The sequence below is a fragment of the Buceros rhinoceros genome, unplaced genomic scaffold (genome assembly GCF_000710305.1).
Source record: "Buceros rhinoceros silvestris isolate BGI_N320 unplaced genomic scaffold, ASM71030v1 scaffold460, whole genome shotgun sequence".
Taxonomy (NCBI): Eukaryota; Metazoa; Chordata; class Aves; order Bucerotiformes; family Bucerotidae; genus Buceros; species Buceros rhinoceros.
The window spans coordinates 110,664-129,307 of record NW_010387685.1 but is presented as its reverse complement, the minus strand read 5'-3'; the positions used below and the strand labels follow the sequence as shown (position 1 = coordinate 129,307).

At 37.7% G+C, this 18,644-nt stretch overlaps 1 protein-coding gene across 1 annotated transcript in view; it reads left to right on the top strand.

The window, feature by feature from the left end:
* Positions 1–1,391: 1,391 nt before the first annotated feature.
* Positions 1,392–18,644, top strand: part of GRIP1 (glutamate receptor interacting protein 1) — a gene marked incomplete at its 5' end in the record, with an annotated part of 110,256 nt that continues 93,003 nt past the window's right edge. The window contains one exon of the mRNA XM_010145271.1: positions 1,392–1,472. Within this exon, the coding sequence (XP_010143573.1) occupies positions 1,392–1,472 (81 nt within the window). The remainder of the gene's footprint in view (positions 1,473–18,644) is intronic.

The following is an 18,644-nucleotide window of genomic DNA, read 5'->3' as shown; positions in this document are numbered from 1 at the left end:
AAAAAATCATTTTGGTGCGCCCCCCCCCCCCTTTTTTTTTTTGGTTTAGAGTTTTTGTTCCTGTATGCACCTAACAGTAGCAGAGTTCATTGCAGAGGTTCTGGTTTAGTTCATTGCAGAGTTATAATAGCCAATCAGCTCTTCTGGTCACTTCTTTCTGAGGCCAGGTTTTATATTAAACTATGCTGAGCAAACCCTTATCTCACTTGTGTAAAACTGCTGTCTTTGGTGCAGGTTTCTAAGGAGTTTGGGACTTTGCAAGACATAAATAGTGTAATCTGCAAAGAAGGCTTATAATGTCAAGAGTGTCGGCTGAAAAGGAAAACTGATTCTCCAGAAAATGTTTATGTGGTTCTACTTGATCTGAGGGTGCTATAGGATGCTATAACATAATCTTTGATTCCTTTACTCATTGGTCTGTATTTAAGCATGTATTCATGCACATGCTGTAAATGCACCAGTCCTTCGCAACCTGAAGAAAAATATGCAAATAGAAGGATTTAGTAGCTGCTTAAAGGGTTCAAGCACTTAAGGAACAAGCAAGACAGAAGCCTTAGTTCTTCTGATTAATTTCTTTTGACTGAAATAATAAAATGCATATTTTTTCTTCTCTTCTATTCACATTTCTTTCCTGAGCTTATAAAACCATGATGTAGTTCATTTTTTCCCTATTGTCCTTATGCTCTTAAGAGAGAGGTAGAAGTGACTCACTTTCTGCCTAATGCTGCCTTTGATTGATGACTCATCTGCTCATCCCACCATTAATGGTCTCTTACACACTGAGGTTGATCAGCAGGTGTTCCATGTAGCCTCCTATTTAGACACAGACTGTTACAGTGCTGTTCTTCAGGTATAAATGTGCCTGGCCTATTTGGCAACAGCTTTCTGATGTTTTCCCCAATAAATCATTATGACAGCAAAGGAACCACCCCCTGACAGATCCCAAAGGAAAAGGAATGCATTTTTACAGCCAGAATATTCAAAAGCTTCTGGAAGCCTTTCAGTTCTGAACAGGGACAGTACCTTTCTCACTCAAGTCTTTGACGTGTGAAGCTTCTAAACCTGAGAAAAAAGAAATTTCTGTGATTATGTTAAAACTAAAAAGCTTGTCATCCGCTAAATGTTATGTCCAATTTGAGTTTTACCCCATCCTTTTCAGCTCTGCTGTTCAGAGCCTTTGTCGTAGAGTCTAAACGTGACATAGAGCATTGAGTCAACATTCAGAAATACGCATCCTCATCTAGCTCGCAGTGGCTCTTGTGCTTTACATCGTTAGTTCACACATTTTGGGGGTAAAAATTACTTGCTTGTAACATTAAAATTGCTTTTAACATTATTGCTTTTAATATTATATTTAACAGTAACTGGAAGTGTTGCTTGTTTCTGCTTAGATGAGAGTCCTTACACAAAGTCTGCAAACCAGGCAAGGGCACCTGATGGAGCACTGTCTGTGAGGAGACAGAGTATTCCAGGTAAGACTGCTTTGCTTTTTATAACACCTAACTTCTTTGACAACAGCAAGGTAATACTAATCAAAATTCAACTAGTTATAAAAAGCAAATTAATTATAGTTACTACCAAGCAACTTTAGAAGGAAAATTCTATGGGAGCTACAAAGAGTTCCCACAGTTAGGTTACCTTGAGTTTTTGGTATGAAGAACATCCCTGTGTCTCTGTCTTTTGAAGCAGATTTCAGACATTGATTATCTCAACCTTTTCATTAGAGGCTCACCCATTTTCAGGCCCCATGAAATCTTTGATACCTGGTTTCGATGGCATAGCGAGATTGGCTCATATTTTCCACTGGTGATCAGACAAGCTCAGAAATCTAGCAGAGCAGCACTATGTCAGATTTCTCATCTTCATATGATTTTCTGGCACATTTATGCCCATTCTTGTCTTTTCTGTCATCACATCCCACAAAGCTGGACTACTAGATGAATGGTTAAAATATACAACCTTTGAACCTGTGTCTCTCTTAATTACCTGAAACAAGTCTGCAAAATATGCCCAGGAAAAGCAAGTTTTATACATATTATGCAGCAATCTAAAGAGATTTTCACCTCAAGTAAAATTTTAGAGATCTTTTACTGAAAACACGTGAACACTGACAAAGGTTGAACACAGGCAGAATAACTGATGTTGCCAGTCTCACCTCAAGCACAGTAACCTCTGACTCAAGGAGAAGATGTATTGCAATAGAAATCGGAAACTGTAAGGTCATGTCATCTGCCTTCTAAAGACTAACGTTAATAGTCTTTGCATTCTGTGGCCTTATTGAACGAAGTCACACACACAGGGAGGCTATGGATCCAGGGAGTGGGTGGAGGTCAGACCTTTACCACTGCCAGCCTCAGCTCTCATCCCAATAGCTGTAGGGTTTCTGAAGGGCCAAAATACATGTTTTGTGGATGCTTTGAGTGCATGTTTGTATGTGTCAGAGAGAGAGAGAGCTGGATGATTGTTCATCATGAACATTTTCCTCTGTAGGAATACATCCTAGTGATTTAAGGATTGTTATTTTTATGACAGAATCCTGAAGATCATAACCATTGTGAAATCGCACGACCACAGTGTCCAGCGTGCATTTATTGTTATGAGAAAATCTTTAATTATACAAACACCAACCAGTTTGTTTTTTTTTTTTCTCCAAATCAATACAAACCAATAATCATTGTTCTTCAGAGTGAATTAAGACCTTTATATAGGTACCTTTTCAAGTAATGCTTTAACTCACTGGTCAAGAATATTTAACATACTAAGTAGCTACTTTTTAAAAAAAAAATCTTTTTAATTTTTTCACTGTGAACTTAGTAATTGTTATTTAAGGTGTGAATACTGTAGTTATAAAATGCTTATGAATAATACAGACTGAAGTTCATGGTTTGACAAGACATTTTGAGAACTCCTGATGATTTTCACTTGTGTTCTGCAAAGAGAAAGTTTGATAAAAATTGAACCAGTGCAGTTTTTCTTTAGAGCATTTGGTAAGATTAGGAATTTCAAATCTTGAATAGTCGTCATGACTAATGACCATTTATTTTGAATTTTTTAAAAATTTGCTGTACATTCTGAAGTTTTTGTAAGCATTACAAGATATACCTTTCCTGTGTGCTAAGTTACAGTTTCTTCAGAGAGATAATACTGACAAGTGTTTGGTGAAATGTATGTTTCCTATCAGGTGATCTGAAAAAACTGTTCTAAGCTTCAGTATGTTCTTCAATTTTTAATATAGTGAAATCATTTATCTTAAAGCATTATTGAATAAGACCTTAGAAGCCCCAAAGAATAAATGATATTGAGCTGGCTGGATGTTTAAAGGAAAATAATTAAAACTTCCTCATGCCCTTACAAATTCACATTCTAGCACAGTGGGTTTTGTGGGTTTAGGTGCACAAACAGCTGTGTAAAACTAAGTACTCTTTTGAGAATTAACATGAACATGAAGTTTTGAAAAATAACCTGTAATCATTTATGAGAAAATTTGACCCCACATTTCATATGTAAACTAGCACCTTGTAAATAGCATCTGTTCTTGCTTGTCTGTGGCCTGTTCATCCATATTACGGATTAGTCTTGACACAGAGGTAGAAGCAAGCCAAGCCAGCTTGGCTTGGCAGTAGGAGGTGTGCTAGTAGTATTGACTGGTTTGAGACCAGAAGTAGCACAGCTGCTTTTGCCTGGGGGCAGGATCGCGCTTCTGACAGTGTGTAGGTCAGCCCCAAATTGCTTTTGAATTGGAAGATGTGATGCAGTGAACTTGGTAAATTCTTCTAGACCTGGATGGAGACATGTCAGCTGAAGTTACTGTCAGCAATCCTTACATGGGGAGCGTACACTTACGGAAAGAATTAGTTTCTATTCCCCCCAGATGGGGGGAATATGCCTGATTAAACATCACTTTCCTGAATTTCAAGTTTTTTTCAAGCTCGAAGCATGAGAATGCCTTTAACAGTATAGCTGTCTAATCCACTTGACGCTGTGTCATTCCTGAGACATGGACAGCAGATGTCCTATTCCCAAGGAATGCTCTAGCCACAGAATCAGCCAAGAGAAAACTTTTGGGTTTTAGCAAGCTAAATGATCTTATACTGAGCTTTGCACAGGTTTGAGCAGCCTGTGGAAAAAAATACTCGTTTTTCTAGGATTTTCGATTCAGGATGTATGATGTAGATCTTCCAGTGCAGTGTAGAATTGTGTCATCTTCCTGTGCCCAGTCGAAGTTCCTTCTCATGACATTTGAATTCACTTTAAGGGATTCCAGTGCTCTTTCCTTTGGTCAGATATAAAAAAGGAGAGCTTTTGTTGCTGTGAGACCTGAAACTACTATACCAGCTGTAAAACCCAAGAGGTTGTTTTTATCCTTCCATGTGAAACTGTATTGAAAGCGCAGTATTGATGAGCAAAGACTGAATGCACAGAGAAGTAGTATAATTCTGTAGAGGTTACATGGAGCTCAGGCTCGGTTTATTTTACAGGGAAAAAATGTTGAAATAATAATTTTATAATTAAAGTCAAATGAGCACATACTGCGAGATCAGTGCGCTGAGTTTAATTCCTTTCATCCCCAGAAACAGGGAATGGATTAAGCATCTCTCTGGAGCAGAACTTGCTTGCTTAAGATGCAGAATGCATTATTCATGTGATGAGACTACATGTTATATTTATCATGTCTTCACATGGCACAAAATCAACAAGCAACGGATCCTTTCAAAGGGATTTACAGAATTGCTGAAATTAGTTAATTCAAATTATATGCATTAATACAGTTGCGGTTTGAAACCTGGACTTAATTTTGCAGATGCGTAGGTGTTTAGTTACAGTTATATATACATGATTGTTTGAAACATTACTTAGCTTTACAGTCAGAATTTCTTAATGTAAAAGTGAGGCTTGAGTTCACAACAGCATGACAAGCAACCTGCAAAGTAACAAACAGATTTTCTCCTCTGAACATCTAAATTTAGACTGTCAACCAGTATATAATGAAACCTCATTGCTACACTGCCCATGTAATAGGTTGCAGAAGACAAGGGGGTGTGTACTGTGCCTCATTCAGGAAACCATCACTGGTACTTAGGCACAGAAATTAAAGCAGCGTGTCTCAGAATTCGTGGTCAGGACTCCTTCCTCAGAACCACAGGTGCAGTTAAAAATGCCTGTCATTTGAAAATAAAATATTTTATACTCACTTGTCAGCTAACTTCTTGAATCCTCTACGTTTAGGTGGCTGTAGTTCCTCTTGAGTTCCTGGGCTTGACTTGCTAAGGGTCCAAAGCAGTGTCTCGCCTAGGGGGAAGCATTAGGTCAGTAGTACTTGAGTAAAAGTGTCATCCCTGTGGTTGCTTATTACTGCATGAGATTAAAAAAAAGGCATCAATTATTCCAACAGTTCCGATACAATGTGAAGAGCTGATGGCACTGTTAAAGAAGCACTTCGAAATCAAGGAGACTTTAACATATATTTAAAGATAAGCATTTTCTCAGTGCTGTTCTGAATATAGACAGGATGAATAGTTGCTCCCATCCTTTCCAGACGAAAATCCGATGCACTGTTATCTGTGTGAAAAACATGGAGAAATCTGTCAACACGAATGCTGTGAAAATTGTTCACTTCATTTATTTATTTGGCTGTTTTCAATTCACTCTCTGAAAACTGGGGGGGTGGAAGGCAAAGAAATGACCTGACAAAAGCGTAGAAATAATTCCTCCATGAAACAAAAAAAGACACCATAAATTTGAAGCTGATTAAAATATTTTACAAGATCTGCAACAAAAGTTTCATTTTGTTTTTAGTTCAATTTTGTACATGCTTTTTATTGACTCTTAAAAGTTACTGTTATTTTAAAAACATTGAAAAATAAATAAGCAAAAACCCCACAGTTTTTAGAGAGCTGAAATGTTTCAGCTTCTCAGTGTTTTATTTTTGTTGGCTGAAATAATTTAATAAGTTTCAGTTAAAATCTGCAAATACTTTTGGTTGTGTAGGAAGTATGGGGTTTTTAGGGAAAAGCTAATTTATACCTAATCTATTTGGCATTAAATTAAAAAAAATCCATACTTTTTACTTCTTGTATCTACTGATTCAGATATCTGCACTATGGGAGACTTCTAGAAATGTGAAGTTTTATTGCCTGGAGTGGTCAAGGGCTCAAAGCAACTATAAAGCAAACTGCAGTCTGGGACAGCTATTTGAATCATCTGTGAATTCAGAGATTAGTTTAGCTAAGAGGATTGCAGTCATGTAGCTGTCTCTCTCCTAAGTAAGTTCCTGTTCAAAGAATGGCATCAAATAACAAGGAGGCATAGTGGGAATATTTCCTCAGAGGAAATACCCTTTTCTCTGGGACAGAAGAATAAAACAGCTGCCTGCCTTCTGCCCTGCTCAACGCACCTAGCAAAAAGTCCTTCAAGTCTTGTCCCTCATCATGGTTGGTTTTGATCCACTGTTGTTTTAGCTCCACAAACGCTTGATCTCCAGCTGTGCCGACCATTGGGACCCACAGGAGGAGCCATTAGGCCTTCCCAAATCTCATTCCAGCCACCTTCTACTCCACACTGATACCTGATATTCTGAATAGGCAAATTGTCTGTATTTATGGTGAGAGTGCATGCCAGCCCTTATGGAAAAGAGCAAGAAGGATCAGACCTAAATATTATAAATCGTTCTCTTGACATTTTCTACACCATGGGGAGCCTGTGTTTCTTTCTAACCAATTTTTTTCCTTATTTGTCGTTTGCAAGTTTTGTATGCAGTTGCAGTGATGTACTAACAGATCAGTTGTTAAAATAGGTCACTCTGCTCTGAAGGAAAATTGTCAAGACTTTGAAGTCTGAAATTAAACTGACCAGTTTTTCCAGTTCCTTTGTACATGCAAGAATACTGCACTTTCTTTCCACGCTACCTGATTCTTTGAAGCATGCTATAATACAGGTTCCCTATTCCAGCACAGTGTTTGATCTCAAAAACAGGGCTAGCCATCAAACTGGAGGGAAAACACAGTGTGAATGTACAGCCCTGAGCGCATCCTCTGTAGTGGCTCAAGCTCTGGTATTGCTGTTGTTGACAGTTTTGCATCCTCATTTTGGGGGAGTTTGGTAACAGAATTTTAATGCAAAAATGAAATGTTAAACAAACATAATTTTAGGGTAGACTGAATTTTGAACTACTGAGCTAGAAGGGAGCACACTCAAATCAAAGAACCTTAAAATGGCTTGCAAGGATAATATTTACAGACCTGATACTAAAAAAATAATTATGGTGTGATGAAGTGTCCTCAGTAATTGCTTAGGACACAAAATATTCCTACGAGAAGTCACACAATACTAAATTATTGTAATAAAAACAGTAACTAATGTGCTGGGAATTTTTAGGCTCTGAAATGTTTCAATACACAATCTATATGTCAGTAGAAAGCAGTAAGGCAGTTTTTTTCTGGTCCTTGGTTCTGACCACATACAGGTGCTGTTTAGCGGTTTATAAAACCACAAAAGTATGCGGTTTTTTCCCTTCCCTGGCCCACAGCCTGCTGTGCAGCAAATGATCATATTCTGTCTCAGGCTACACCAAATGTGGCTTTCCTGAGGGGTTTGTCTACTGCCCACAACTAACGAGCTCATATGTAGGTCAGCTGGAAGCTGAAGAATTTTAAAGACCACTCTCTTCACTATGATTCTGGGGGTTTTGCCACATACATAAATGTCCGTTTAATCCTGAAAACAAAAGTATATTGCTGTAGGAAGACAAATGACGGTGAGGAAATAACAAAATATAATTGAGAGTTAAAATATAAATGTAATTCCAGGATCCAGTATAGCTTGCAGTGAGAGACAGAACATTTTATCCAGCTAAAATATGCTTGAGTTGCCAATATAAAATTGTATTAGCTGAATTTAACATTTGTGCTACAAGTTAAATGAGGAAAAGGTCTGTACAGCACAGTATAATACTAGAATAGATAGAATGCATTATTTTTCTTTTACAAGATAATCTCAGAAGGGAGGAATATAGGAAGTACATACAGAGAGATAGAAAGAATTGAAAAAAACCCGCATGGATTAAAAAAAAAATAATTAAAGGATTCTGATGTGATCCAAGGATACAAGTTTCATTAAATGACACTGCTTAGGAGGGAAGACGATTCTTAGGTTATTCTTACTGTAGCTCAGCTGTTAACATCTGAGCCAAGTTTGCAGTGACTGACACAAGTGATAGACAGATGATACATCCCCAGTGGGTAGATGTTTGCTTATGTGCAAACACCTCCGGTTTTATTTTCCACTGTGATTAATGTGGCATTGGCAAGACAGCAGGTGTTCAAAAATAGCTGTTCTCACGCTTGCAGCTAACTTGGTCCAATTTCTTAAGACTGCCGTGTTAAGTAAAACTGCAGAAGATGTAAATGATCCCGTTATTTTTTGACGGTGTGCTGCTAACGTCAGCAGCCCGCTTTGCATCGCTCCCTGAAGGGCAGCCACCTTCTCAAGCAGCATTGCTTAAATCTGGCAGACCTCAGTCACCTTTTCTAGCTTCATCACAAGAAACCTGCCTTGCCATTGACTTCCCTCAGATTTTACAGATCCTGTGCTGTCTTGCCCTAATCCTTCATTCCCTAACAAAATATTAAATTGTCTTCACTGGCTAATTGATTTTGCAGATTAATAGCATGATTTGCCTGAGGAAACCTGTCACAAAATCATCCCCTACCTTTTTCGTAGTTCTCATTGTGAGAAAAAGAATTCATTGCAGAAATAAAATCTGAAAATAATATATATATCTCAGTAAAGGCCAAGTTAGGAAGACAAAGTATGCCTCTACAAAAGCAGTTTTTACCCTCAGTTTGCATTTGTCTCATAGACACTTTTACTGTGTACTTTTTAAAATCAGCACAGAATGCTCAGATTTGCTGCTGAAGAGATTTTTAGCATTTAGAAATCCATTAGCAATAACCTCTGCAGTCACAGTTATTATGTTAACGATCTTGGGTGACTTCCTAGCAGAAGCAAGTGTTTTGACCTGTGAAATGCAGATCACAGGCTAGTAAGCTTTTCTGCACTTGAGGTGTTTATTATATCTGCAAAGTCATTTGCTGGTTTTCATGTTTGATGAGAGGCTGCAGTTGCTGTATTATGTACCGTCTTTCCTGTGTGTTTGTTTAACCTGCTGGAGGTTTATCAAATGGTCTGTGAACCATCTGCAGAGCTACATGTCTTTTATTTCTCATCAGCACTGGAAGTTCCTGAATTTGCTTTCACATACTTAATACTGAAAGAAGTAAGATTTCTTTCTTATCCTCTCTCCCACCGAAATAACTTTGTTGGAATAATTTCATATATGGCATTCGTATAAACACGTTTCAAACCCCGAAGAATTTTAGATCTGGTAGAAAATTAAAAAAGCCTACTGAGTTCTTACCTAGACAAGATTGCCGATGATTTATTTATACCTTTTCTTCACAGATCTGATACCATGCTAGTGCTTTTTAATACTGAAAAGGATTAGAACAGAGAAAAACCTAATTTCATTCCTTTCACCATAAAGGAGGAGAAAATGAGGAAGAAAATGCATTAAAGGCAATACTGTACATGAGGAAGCACGCACTTTTTCAAAAATCCAACTGTTATGAGGTCTGAAAAGTTAAATATCTTTAAACCATTTTCACTTCTATATAGAAGTTGATTATGGGGCACAGCAAATAGCTGGATTTGTTGCTGATGGTACCAGCTTCATTTATGGATATTTAGATTTAGCTGCATATAATTTTACCAAACTTCAGCCCTTCAAAATAAAATGTATTAAATTATTCTAGCTGCAGTTTTCCTCAGCAAAATCTTTGCTATATTACATATAGCAAAGTTTAGTTGTATGTAATATGATGAGGATGAAATTCTGTGTAGTATCTGTAACATCATTTTTAAAACTACCTCAGCTATTTAGCCCTTGCACGCACACGTTTTGTAACAGAGATGGCAATTTTGAGCAAATTATTCTGTATTCAGAAAATGTGCTTGCAGTGCATACATGTGCATGTACTTCATTCGCCCTTTGTTAGTTTGAAGCACAAGTCCCTAGCGCCTGCCTTGCTGTCGCTGTGATACCACAGGGTTTCTCAGTGGTACCTGGGACCTGACGATTGGCTGGGAAGCACAAGTATGTCTCCTCAGGCTGGGAGTCCCATCTCGTGGGCATTTTCCTGCACAACTTCGCTGAACAGCTGAAAGCATTCTTGTGATGGCTGATCTCATTCATTTTAATGAAAATGTTGGTGATGTCTGTTGAAAAATCTATTCTCCTTTAAAGGCTTCCATTGAAGAGGGAGCAGGCTGTAGAGGCCATATGAGGAGAGAGAAACCAGGAAAAGCCAAGCAAATGTGGCCAAGAGCAGGCTTGAGAGGCATGGAGACCTAGTCTCTTTTGTAAGAGAAGCTGGACAGGCTTGGATGAGTTTGGAAAGAGGGAGGAAAGTCATAAGCTCATTAAAGGTCATGGCAAGAGGTGACAAGCCCAGGGTGATCTGTAACCCTTCGATTGTGTAACTGATCACAGTCTTTTCCTGGCTGAACACAAGACTCATCAATCCCTGTAATCTCTGCTGTTCACAAGAAGTTCTAAAACTCGTCTTTTGTGACACTGGACTTTGACTGTCCCTTGTGGTGTGGAACAGCCCATTACAACTATCAGAGGTTCTTTGTTGTTTTAGGTAACTGAGAAACTAAAGGTCGATATTGACCTCTTGAAAACCACTACATTTCCACAGGATAGCATGGCTATCCCTCCTGGGGAAGGAAGGGCGATGTCTCCAGAAAAATTGAGATTGCATGAGAAGAAGATCCATGAGAATGCTCAGGTCTCCCAGTCTGTTCAGAAGAGAGGAAGAGCATTAAAAAATTTTCGGGCAATATGTTTTTCTTGTGGGTGGAAATTTATTTAGACATTCTTATCTATACTATCATCAGTCAAGTATTGGAGCAAAAGTGTGGATTCAACAGGAAAAGTGATTTCTGCATCATTCAGTAGAGACAACGTTCCTGGATCCAGTATCACGAGAGGAAGGGTAAGCAGTAAAGCCGTAGATGCAGATTGAGTTAGTGGATTGAGAAGGGATTGAACAAATTAATTGACAAGAAATAAATACATAAATTCTACAAAGACTGAGCAGCATTGTACCCTCTAATGTGACAGTCCTGGATGTTGAGGAACTACAGCAGGACTGGACTGGACAAAGTAGGCAGGCTCTCCTTCTCTCCCTAAACAGGACCTCCTTTTCTTGCTTTCCAAGGTGGAACAGGACTAGACGGGGTGCTAGTCTGACCCAGCAGGTCATTGCTGTCTTTCAAAAGTCCTGTGTCCCACAATATTATGATCAGAAGTATATGACTTGCAGAAGAATACAGGCATGTTCCTTTAAGGTCTGAGCAGATTCCTTTAAGGTTTGCTGATCTGAGAAGTTGAGGATGATTTTTTTATTATTTGCCTACTTGGGACTTTTTGCAGTTGGTAGATTCCTTTTATCTTATGGTTTTAGATAATTAACTTGATTTTTTTAATGACCTTCCTAATGTGTTTTCCAATACCTCTGTAAAGGAGTTGATACGTGCTTTACATGCTTTCCATCTGTTAGTTTTTTCTTTTTTCTTTTAATTTCTCATTCAGTTTCTGCAGTCATTATAAATTGAGGGCATGAAGACAGCAAGGAAATAATATATCATCCACTAAGCTAACAGCACTGTCACACCAAAATATGCTATCCCAGAACTGGATAATAGCTTGCCTCTTCTTTTCAGCTGTATCAGTGGGTCAAAGCTACTAGCTCTCACTGTAAACCTTGACTTTTACATCAAAATTGCTAATTTTTTTGTGTGTTACAAAATTTTATATCCATTTTGCCAATATGACATAGTTTAAAGTGCTTCATATGGATGGAGAAAGGGTTGTTTCTTTGCTTGTTAATAGCATTTTCATGCTTCTTAGAATCAAAAGAGGGGAAAAATATTTTGGTGCTTGTGTGTCTTCCTCATCTCATCCCTGGTATGTGCAGATAAAGATGTGAATTTGTTCCTCATAGTGTGGAATTAAAGGAGTTGGGCATGTCTGGTTTGTGTAGAGGCTGTAAGACTAAAAATTCATTATAGCATCATTACGGACTCGTTTCTTGTTTGTGGTAAGAACAAAAAGCTCATCCTTATAGGTTTTACTGCATTTATTGTGTATTTATGTAGATTTCATGGGCCAGAAGATACCTTGGTGAACATCTAAACTAAACATACCACTTTTTCTGAGTTTACTTGTATTTCTACTTGTATTTAAATTATATTTTACAAGGGTACTCAATCTGTTTAAAGTTGCCAGTGATACAAAATCCATCATAGCTTTTCGTAGTTAATTAGCCTCACTGCTTTTATTATTATATTGAGTATGTGTGGTTTCAGCTTCATCTTATTTATAATAAAGAGTCTTTTTTTATCAAAATTCACTTCATCCTTTATAGGTACTTCATTATGAAATCACTGTTTAATTCTCCCTTTTTTAAAGTAAACAACTTGTGCTTCTGGGGTCTTTTGGTCCTGGGCGAGGTTCTTTAACTATCCTGAAAACTTTTTTCTGATTCTCCTGCGCTCTCTTTGGTTAGTAATAATCTCATGTACTAAGTATTGCTGTGTAAAACTGTTTTGTTTATATATTCATGGTTTGCATTAATTATTCTGGCTAGTGAGAGTTTTGATCATCTGTCAGGGTTTCCAAATCCTTTTCTGTCCACATTAATTTCATAATTAATTTACTGGGCACCTTTATATATATATGTAGGTGCATACATCCACTCATACCTCTTACATTAATAGGGTGGCAGACTTAATTAACTTTGTAGATGATTTGCAGGCAAGTAGAATGAGGTGCTTGTATTTTTTTATTTATTGTCATTGTCCAAATTGCAGATATCACTCTCACTTTGTTTCTGCATGGTCTTGGAAATCCCCTAATGTCGTGTGAATAAACGCATAAAGAAGGCTCTTCAATAAAATCTCATTTATTAACAAACTGAAGAGTACAGAAAGCAAAACAAGGAATATTTTGATAGGGTAAAATAGCAACGAGGCCTAAGTCAAGATATTTCAATGCTCTTATTCACAGAAAACATGGGGGAAAGGACACTGTGAGTATCAATCCAAGCAGGAACAAGTGCCAGTCTTTAATGCTAATTGATTTTATCAGTGAAACAATATGAGCTCAGCTTAATAGCTCATTCTGAGACAAGATCCTGCAAGACCTTCCTCCTATATTAAGTGACATTGTGACCCTGAATACTTTCAGATAAATGAAACAAAAAATAAGCATTGACCTTTGTGGTAGTAAAAACCCAGTGTCATGAAAAAATGAGGAATATGTGCTGCAGCTGAATTTTAGGTATCACTGACAAACCATGAGTGATCACACCTGGCAACACGGTATGAATATTGATCCCCAAAATACTGTTTCTGTAAACAAAAGTGAGAAGTAAAAAGATAGAGGTTGTATAGGGAAATCTTGCCATTAGACCAAGACTGCAGCAAAATAGACAAATCTATCAAAAATAACTAGTGCTACAGTACAATTAAAATTAATAATAATTTTAAAATAACTTGTATGGAGCATATCCACATGGGAGTAAAATCATGTGTTCTTCCAAAAAGTTTTCAGATTGAGTTCTGGCTAAAAGATATGTCATTAGTTCTGGAATTTAAAATCTAGCGAGTGTATATGAAAGTCATTCAGAATTTCTAGCTGCCAAACCAGATGTCTAGTAAGGAATTTCTGCAATTTTATGATAAGGATAGTACGTAACTAATGAGACCATTAAAATCCAAGAGCTTTATTCCTTAGCCACTAACAAAAGGTAATGGTGCAATGGAAAGCATATAGTGGATGGGAACATAATAAAAACCATGAAGCTCAACTTAATCCCACGCCACAGAAAATAATAGGCAAGATGTTTAAGTCAATCAGTCTAGCTTAAGTGCTAGTCAACTAGGATGATAGCTGGCCATGGTTGTAATGTGTGGTAAGATCTACTTTTTGTGATCTGAGGGGTTTGGGAGTTTCAGAGGATTTTTGACAAGTTGTGGATAAATTTTATAGTCCAAATTTTCTCTGTGTATGAAGTTGGAGAAGAATCTAGAATCTTTTATATGCTGATCCAAGGCACGTACTAACACATCCACTACCCCATAAATATATTGAATAGGAGTCAATATGTGGGGGTCAGATGATATGAGGGCATCATCTTGTATTTTTATAATGCATGTATGATTTAAAATAGAACATCATACATTCCGAACCATACCAAATATTCTTATCAAGTGATAGCAGTTAACATTAGGCTGTTATGTCTCTCTCTCTATCGTACGTTCTGTGTCTTCACTGAGGAAAAAAACCCACAAATGTGCAGACCTGTTATGGCCTGAAGATCACCTGCTCCAGACTTTGCTAAACCAAGAAGGGCACAAAAATCCAGAGCAAAGACTCTTATTACAGGCATTCTGTAAGGTATATGAACTAGATATTTCCTGGAAAATACTGCTGGTGAAGCTGAGTTGGTTGGAAGTGTGAATTTTTCAGTGTTTCTAAATGAGCAAATCTTCAGGTGGCAAAGTGATGTCAGCATAGAAGTGCTGTCTCATCTTTTGCTTGTCAAATTGCTCTAAATGTCTTTCCTCCCCACCCCTACCCCCATTATGACTTTATCTCTGCAGGTAGGGTTTGATATTATGTCCTTTTTTTAAATGTAAATCTGCCCTTAGAAGAAAAGGTTTTGAGGAGTAGAACCTGCAAGACATTTATGCAGAGTGAGCTTAGACGAAAAATCTGTACAATATTTGACCATATTTTACAAATGCCAAGAAAAAACTAGGGCAAATGTGTTTATTGGATAATTTCATTCAGGCAGAAATCACCTTTACCATCTATTTTCAGACAAAAAAATCTTGGAGGAGGTGACCTTCAGAATAAGCTAAATTCTGTGAATCTTAATTCTCCAGTCTAGCAACATTTGCTATTAGTGAGTCTTCCAAATTCTCCAGTTTAGATACATAGCTCTGTGCAGTATTAGATACCATCAGTAACCTCTCCAGCTCTCCTAAGGAAATCCCAGATTATGCCTATAGATGGTGTGAATCTTCCTGGCCATTCTAATGAACTGTTTGTGGGGAATTACAAGTAAAATCAGATTCTATTGTGGCAGACGTTCTTTGCTGGTGTCTATCTTAGCGCCATAAGGTACTTTCATACTGGTATAATACTCTCCCATTAGCAGTGCCAAGGTAAGTAATGTTATAAAAAATGGCAGAAATACTAAATATGTCTGCGTGTTTGGCATATGGTATCCTTTATATGTATGCCCAAACTATAGGACAGGCTGTAAGTTAGGGAAAAAACAAGCTGGTAAATCTCAGTATCTGATACGAGTTAAGGACTGGAGTGGCATCCTTAAAGATTTCAGAACCCATAGCTGCAAAATTTGAGTCTGTAATTAGAACTCTGGTCAGTTTATTGCCGGGAGCTAATGGGTTACAAGGAATCAAAAGGAATGGTTTATTGTTGCTGTCAAAATGTTACTCTGACAGAAAAACAAAGGGGAGGATTAGGGTTTTTTTGTTTCTAAAGTCTAAATCATGGTGCCTTTTTGCATTACAGTTGCTGAAAGTGGGGGTTAAGGAATCAACTGTTTTACACTGATGCATTTGGTATCATACTTGGGACAGGCAAGCAATGTCTGATTTATGCTGTTGTGATTGCTTTAGTCACGTGAGTAAGCCTGTCACAACTTTTCAAAGCAGTTTAACGCTATAGTGATACACAGAAAAAGATTTGAGCACTGGTCTTTTCAGGTAAAGTGAACAATCACAGGTGCTCAGAGCCTGATCTAGGAGGAAATTTCTCAGCGATGCAGACTTCACCTGAAAAGTGTCAATTTATTAAACCTGGGGTAGTCTGTAAATCCAATGATGAAAGGTAAGTAAACTGCATATGAACTATTCTGCCATGGGATCCTCAAGCTTACCGGGCCTCTGGGCACATGGCACGGCACGTAGCTAGGAGCAGCCCAGTGTAAGCAGCAGTGAAGCAAAATGATACAGGTTACAGGGAGCAGAAGTTTGTTTCAAAAGCACAACATGTTGTATATCTGGAAAGGAAAAAAGGTTCAGAATGTATTTATTCGTGTAACTTTCAGAAGTATTATTCCAACCTGGAACAATGTTAGATGTAAAAATACAATTTTCCTATAGTTTTTCCTCTAGTTCTGGTTAGCAAATTAAACTGTAAATGATAATAGAATATCTCTGTATTGAGAGAGGCCTGACAGGTTCCTTAAGTGATTCTGTGAACTTAGAATTCTTTAGAATTTTAGTATTTCCTTAAAAAAAATTGCCAGTATATCCTTTAACAGCAGAGGAGGAGAGAAACAGGGACAGTCACATCTTGTGAGTTGCTTGCAAGGAGTCAGCAACCTGAAGAAGTGCTCACCGGCAGTTTCCTTCTGTTTAAGAACAGCCTTCACTGAAGTGGCAGCTCTTTTCCACAGACAATCTTACTTTAAAGTCAGTATTTTCAACAGGCGTGCTTTGAGTTGCATTAGCAGTTTCCCCTGTTTGCATCCTTGTTGAGATTCTGCACGTTGCATTTTGCTTCAAATGAAAGCTGTCGTTCAAGCCTCCAGGTAGTACCATTTAGCTGAATCTGTATCTTTTCCAGTCTTTTTCTAGACTTTAGCTGTTTCTTCAGTTGATAGAGACACTTACCTGTCTTTCTTACCCTCCTGGTCATTGAGAGGAGAGAAAGCCCTTGCCACAGACACAACAAACAAGATGTGTGTTTCAAGTACTCATGACCCAAAATAATTTGGCTAGCACATCTTAGTATTTTTGGAGAGGAAGGTAGATGTAATCATCTTTGTTCCTTTTCACCTGAAGCTTCTGGAGGATAAGAGGAAATGTTGAAAGAAAAGCCAAAAAAACTCTCCTGTGAAACATGCATTGCATTTTGGAGTTTGACAGAGGAAAGTCTTTTTCTTTTCTTTGTTTTCCTGTAGCATACAACAATAAGACTGCTCCAGGATAATATAAGCCTCTTATATTGATGTCACATTCAGGTTTTTTGCTGAGTCCTGCATACAGCTTCTTGAAGTGACCTGAAGGTGTAAAATGTTCCTATTGTCTCTCAGGCTGGTGGGTACAATATTACTAGGTGCTAATATGCCATTTCAGTTTCTGTGCTAATTCTGTGGCATATGCTGGCAATTCAGATGACAAAAGAAATCATATAGGTACATTCATGCAGCTGTGCATTTTACTGTTTTGCTGCAGTGTTCGTTCAGCAAGCTTGACTATGTAATAAGTTAGTTCATGCAAATGAATGCATCTGTCTTCATTCCTCTTTGCCATTAGTTTATTATGCATACACTAAACCTCAGGGAATAAGTACAGAGATTGATTAGAGTTGCAGAGTACTGCAGGTTAGCAGCTGAGAAATGCCTGAATTATTCCTTTTCTTTTTCTCCTTTTTTTTCCCTGTCAGCAAACTTCTATTACAGAAATAGTAAAACATTTTAAATGCTTATTGACAGCTGAAGTCATCACTATTCCTGTGATTTGGCAAATTTTGATATAAGCCAGTAGCTTATTTTATAGTGCTTTAACCCTGCTTTTCCTTTGGCTTTAACTACATTTTTTTCTTCATACTGAATGTTGAATACGTTAATGGTCCTGTTGTCACAGGCTGCTGGGAGGGAAGAGGAGTGAACAACCGGCTGCATGGTTCTTAGTTGCTGGCTGGGAATAAACCACAACAGACCCCAAATATCTGCTCCTTAATCTAACTACTAGAAAAAGTTCTACTGACCCTTTCCTCCAAATTTCAGTCACTGTAATATGTATTTGAAAATTCACCCTCCATTATTTGAGTGCCTGCACAACAGTTTATCTGAAAAGGAGCGACACAATTATTATATCCTTTTCTCTTCCTTACTACTTCCATTTTTTCCATGACACTACTAATCTTAGTTCTAGGTTATAAAAAGGAAAACTGATGTTTTGTATTAACTAAAATGTTAAATTATGTGGCAGCTGTAGGCTTGTAGATGACAAGCAACTCAAAGTATATTTAGTAAAGATAAATGACAGCTCAAATGGAGAAATGGGATCTAATGGCTCCATTGCTAAAAATTACCTGGTAGCCACAGGATGTTGAAACATTAGAAGGAGCTGCAAAACATATCTTAGATGGCAAAAAACTAAGCAATTCAGGCAGTTCTTAATCTAAAATGGACAGAAAATTAAAGTAATTTAATCAGAGGTTACAGTGCTGTATCTGCAGGGATATCCTGAACGTAATGGTCCGTAGTATGATGAAATATTGGGATTGAAGACTTGTCTACTCCCAATTCAATAGAAATTACCTGTGCATGTAGCAGATTTTACATCACATGATGCTTTCAAAACCCTGTTGGAGATATTTCTAAAAGGTACTCTGCAGATATCACTATGTCATGTGTCTCTGCTGATGTCGCTCAGGAGATCAGGGGAAGAATTGCTCCCAGTGGTTTCTCCCTGCCTTGAAATGCACAAGCTCAGTCAATCCCGTAATCAGTCCTGCCTGATCCATTTTGGTGACT